Source organism: Daphnia pulicaria, chromosome 1 (assembly GCF_021234035.1).
Source record: "Daphnia pulicaria isolate SC F1-1A chromosome 1, SC_F0-13Bv2, whole genome shotgun sequence".
Lineage (NCBI taxonomy): Eukaryota > Metazoa > Arthropoda > Branchiopoda > Diplostraca > Daphniidae > Daphnia > Daphnia pulicaria.
The window spans coordinates 13,664,838-13,668,936 of record NC_060913.1 but is presented as its reverse complement, the minus strand read 5'-3'; the positions used below and the strand labels follow the sequence as shown (position 1 = coordinate 13,668,936).

The 4,099-nt window shown below is 35.5% G+C and overlaps 1 protein-coding gene across 4 annotated transcripts in view; it reads left to right on the top strand.

The window, feature by feature from the left end:
- The first annotated feature begins 1,331 nt into the window (after window positions 1–1,331).
- LOC124333762 (tetratricopeptide repeat protein 39B-like) overlaps window positions 1,332–4,099 on the top strand; it is a 5,045-nt gene continuing 2,277 nt past the window's right edge. For 2 of the 4 annotated variants that reach the window (XM_046788994.1, XM_046788993.1), the window contains exons 1-12: window positions 1,332–1,738; window positions 1,809–1,912; window positions 2,093–2,151; window positions 2,253–2,363; window positions 2,437–2,512; window positions 2,621–2,753; window positions 2,816–2,948; window positions 3,009–3,108; window positions 3,271–3,336; window positions 3,406–3,573; window positions 3,643–3,806; window positions 3,866–4,033. In XM_046788994.1, the coding sequence (XP_046644950.1) occupies window positions 1,865–1,912; window positions 2,093–2,151; window positions 2,253–2,363; window positions 2,437–2,512; window positions 2,621–2,753; window positions 2,816–2,948; window positions 3,009–3,108; window positions 3,271–3,336; window positions 3,406–3,573; window positions 3,643–3,806; window positions 3,866–4,033 (1,226 nt within the window). In that variant the 5' untranslated portion in view covers window positions 1,332–1,738; window positions 1,809–1,864. The remainder of the gene's footprint in view (window positions 1,739–1,808; window positions 1,913–2,092; window positions 2,152–2,252; window positions 2,364–2,436; window positions 2,513–2,620; window positions 2,754–2,815; window positions 2,949–3,008; window positions 3,109–3,270; window positions 3,337–3,405; window positions 3,574–3,642; window positions 3,807–3,865; window positions 4,034–4,099) is intronic. The other 2 variants (XM_046788995.1, XM_046788996.1) reach the window with 2 other exon arrangements.

The following is a 4,099-nucleotide window of genomic DNA, read 5'->3' as shown; positions in this document are numbered from 1 at the left end:
CTGTATAAAAATTAATAAAATGGAAAAAAAAACCCGCGATTCTTCGACACCATCTTTAAGAATTCAACGAAAGTAAAAAAAAATATATACTGATCAGTCAATTGTTCTGCTTCATGCGTCTTTTTTTTAATTCGTTACAGGGCAAACGCTCACAAAAATGCACTGGCGTAATGACGTTTTCTGTCTAGCTCTCATTCACATGGCAGGAAAGAAAAAAATAACAGTCATGATAACAGTTCAGATTTCACAAGAAAATACTAACTGCAATTTTTTATGAGATTAATAAGAAAATAACAGCAAAATATCGACCTCTTGAACCATCACTGTACTGTAAGTAGTTGTTTGTTATGTTCTAATGGGCTAAAGCCCTAAACTTGAAGCATTGTAAATACAACTAAAAAACTAGACGGTATTGGCTGTTCCGAATTATTGATTGATTCACAACAACAAAAAAACGAGAGTAGTGTACACAACGCAGTACGAAGTTGATCGAATCCTGCAATTCCAAGAAAAGGCGCTTCACGTTTCGTTAAACTTAAAAGGATAGAGGGAACGCGCGCTATATGTTTACTTCAAATAGTTCAAAATTTCGAAGATATCCGAATTCAAAGAAATAAGTTCGTTAAGGGTTTAAGACAAGCTTACCGAAGACAAGAGTTTTATTCAAAGGATTCAAAAGTGAAGTAAACATAAAGAGATTATTTTTCTTGGAACCAAAAAAAAAAAACTGAATAATATGTTTCTTTTTGCCAGCTTATTTCATGGAAAAATACTGCAATTAGAATGTTATGTTTGTTCCTTCTCCCTTTCCGTGTTGGAGAAATATTAATATTGCAGGTCAAACAATCCCCTGGCAATTTATATTACAGTGCAACTATATATTATTATGTTACAAGTAGCCGAGCACAAGTATACATGCAGTAGGCTACTATACTGACTAACAGGATGACATGAAAAATCGAATCAAACTTTCTCTTGGATTGATATGCTTTTGAAACAAGACTTGCGCAACTAAATCGATATTAGAAGCCCTGTTTAGGTAATGGCCAAACAAATGTAATAAATAATCGATGTAGTTTTGCAAAATTCTGTACGATAGATAGAGAGAACTTTTTATTGTTGTTTTGCTACTAATTCAACAATTGTGGGCTTGATCTGCAAATGTGAAACGATAGTAGTTGTTTGTTATGGTTTAACAGTAATAACTTACCACATTGTACTACACCGACATACTTGTTAGAATTGTTCATGCGCAAAGTTGTTGTCCGTTAGCGGTAAAACTGGTGGTCTTTCATCTTCTTCAAATGGCAACTACGCTTCATGAATAACAAATAGGTCGTCTGGTCCAGGCAGTCGATGTATTTTCTCTGCTGGTAAAGACCAAAAGAATAGTTATAAATACCAGTAGAAAGTTGTCCCTTCCCTTCAGTCCGGTAAAGATTTTTGGAAACCGATAAACGAGAACAATGCTGTTCCTCATCTTAACTTAATTTCGTGTTCTTGATTTTTCTGTGTGAGATTTGACGATAACTTTAATCTCACCTGTTTGGGGATCAGGTCATGCGATCTCTGGTATCAGCCCATGATTAAGTGTCAATAAATTTTTCTGGATTCTGTTATCATTATAACCTTTGGTATAGAATGACGCAAGTGAACGATTAAGTACAAAAATAACTGAAAAGATCCAAGTTGGCTGTGTATAAACCCTCAGGGACTGTTTGGCAATCAAAGATTATAGGTGGGTTCATACATTTTTCATACAAGTTTTCCTATAATTTTAGTTGTTTGATGTTTAATTCAAATAATAGGCTTTCTGTAGTATACTGATTTGGTGTAGACCACTGTTAGCTAGATTTTGGAAACCATGGCTCTCAATGATAATACTACTTTTCCACCTGATGGTGAAGATGAGGTATGTACTGCTTGACATTTTTCAGTTTTAAATATAGTGCTTAAGGATCAGCTATATTTCCAGTAAATTTTGGAATCCTCATGCATCATTCAACCAAATTATTTGTGCTGTTTGGTTTTCAGACAGAACAGTTTTGCTCATTTTTCATTGAACATTTTATATACAATTTATTTTCTTCAGTTTGCAGATGCAATGGAGGAAACCGAAAACCCATTAAAATCAATTCTGGTTAGAAAAAGGTACCAATAAATGTGATCTGCACACACCCATTTCTATCTAACTTGGATGTTAAAAAGCTAACTGTATGTTGTAATTTTTTTTAAATATTATTGCTGTGTAGTCCATCTCCAAATGGGATGACTTTGGAGACAGCTATTGATCACTGCAGAGAAGCGTTAGATTTATTTTTTGATAACAAACTCACAGATGCAAAAGCAATTATGGAGCCATGGTAAGAGACATCTGCTATCAAGTAGTAAGCATATATTTGGTAAAGACTGAAATACTGATGTTTCCTTTTGCAGGAGTGAAACAAGCTATTATCATGCACTTGGAAACAGTGTTCTTGCTTTCCTCCAAGCCATCCTTACTTTTGAGCAGGTGAATTTACATTTCTCCTTATATTACATATTTAAAAAAAAAAAATCGATTTTCATATTTTTACATTGTGCTTGTATTATACATCATCATTTTTCTATATTTTCTTAGAGGGACATTGGGGTGGCGTTGGATCTCGTCAAACAGTCAATCGAAATCAGTAATCAGTATAGACGAAAAACTACGCTTACGGAATCTTTTGGCCGAATACTAAAAAGAACCGATTATAATTTATATACCGAAGGTATTTCATTTTTTTATTGGGTCTGGGATTGGTGTTATTTTTCATCTACTCTCAATATTTAGAACAAATTCATGCCGAATTGTGTTATGCCGAGTCAATGTTGTTGAAAGCAGTTCTGACTTTTACTGAAGACGAAACATTAATGAGCTTTGTAAAAGGTGGATTGAAAATCCGTTCTTGCTACCAGTCCTACAAGTATACTTTGCAACTTCTCGCTGTACTTAAACGTAAATAATTGCCATTAAATTCTGCTAGGGAATGTTGGAACATGCTTAATCATCGCAAATGGACCGATGATCACTATAAAGTTCATTTCGAAAGCGGGGTTCGACTTGGTGCAGGGTCTTTCAATTTGGTAAAGTTTATGTTTACCTGTTTGCGATTTGGAATGTCGAAAGAGTATCGGCAAAATATTTTGGGCATTTTCATCATAATCTAAAACCTTTCTCGTGAAAACCTCGAAATAACTTACGTCTGACACAAATATTTATGCCCATTTTTTGGTTGCATTCCGTAGATGATTTCGTTACTGCCACAACGTGTTTTGAAGCTTCTTGAGTTCATCGGTTTTAGTGGAAGTCGGGTAAGCATAAGGGATGTCAATTATATGATATCTGGAATGGAACTGATTTTGGATGTATTGTCTTGGCAGAGTGTCGGTCTAAGTGAGCTGGAGAAAGGCTACGAATTGCAGACAAGTATCCGTCGCGTTCTCTGCGCCATTGTCCTTCTAGGTTACCATTTAATCGTAGTCTACGTGTTGAGCAACGGCGAAGGAAATCTTGTTCAGGCCAATGCTATCTTGGAGGAACAATTGAGAGTAAAGTCTTTATTATTAAATTACAAGTTTTTATTAATCCATATTAATCCCCTACATCCGTTTTACTAGTTGAAACCAAACGGCGTTTGGTTCCTGTTCTTCAAAGGTAGATATGAACTTGTGCAAGCTCATGTTGATGATGCCATTGTTTGGTATGAAAGGTCTTGGCATTCTCAGAATAGCTTTCCGCAGTTTCATCACCTCTGTTTCTGGGAACTCATGTGGGCGCATAGGTAAGTTTTGACGGCCATTCATTTTACGCTTCGCACTAATATTTGTCCATCAAATTTAGCATGAAAATGAACTGGAAATCAGCAGGGCAATACGCACGACGTCTATTTGAAGAGAGCAGATGGTCAAAATGCATATATGCCTATGTCCAGGCTGCATTTTTGTGTATGGACAAGGAAGATGGAAATCTGTCTGATGCTGAACATAGCCGTTTGATCTCTCTCATGCGGTAAATTAAATCAACAATTCATGTGATTTCCTTGAATCAATTCTTAAGTTATTCAACTCGAAACGA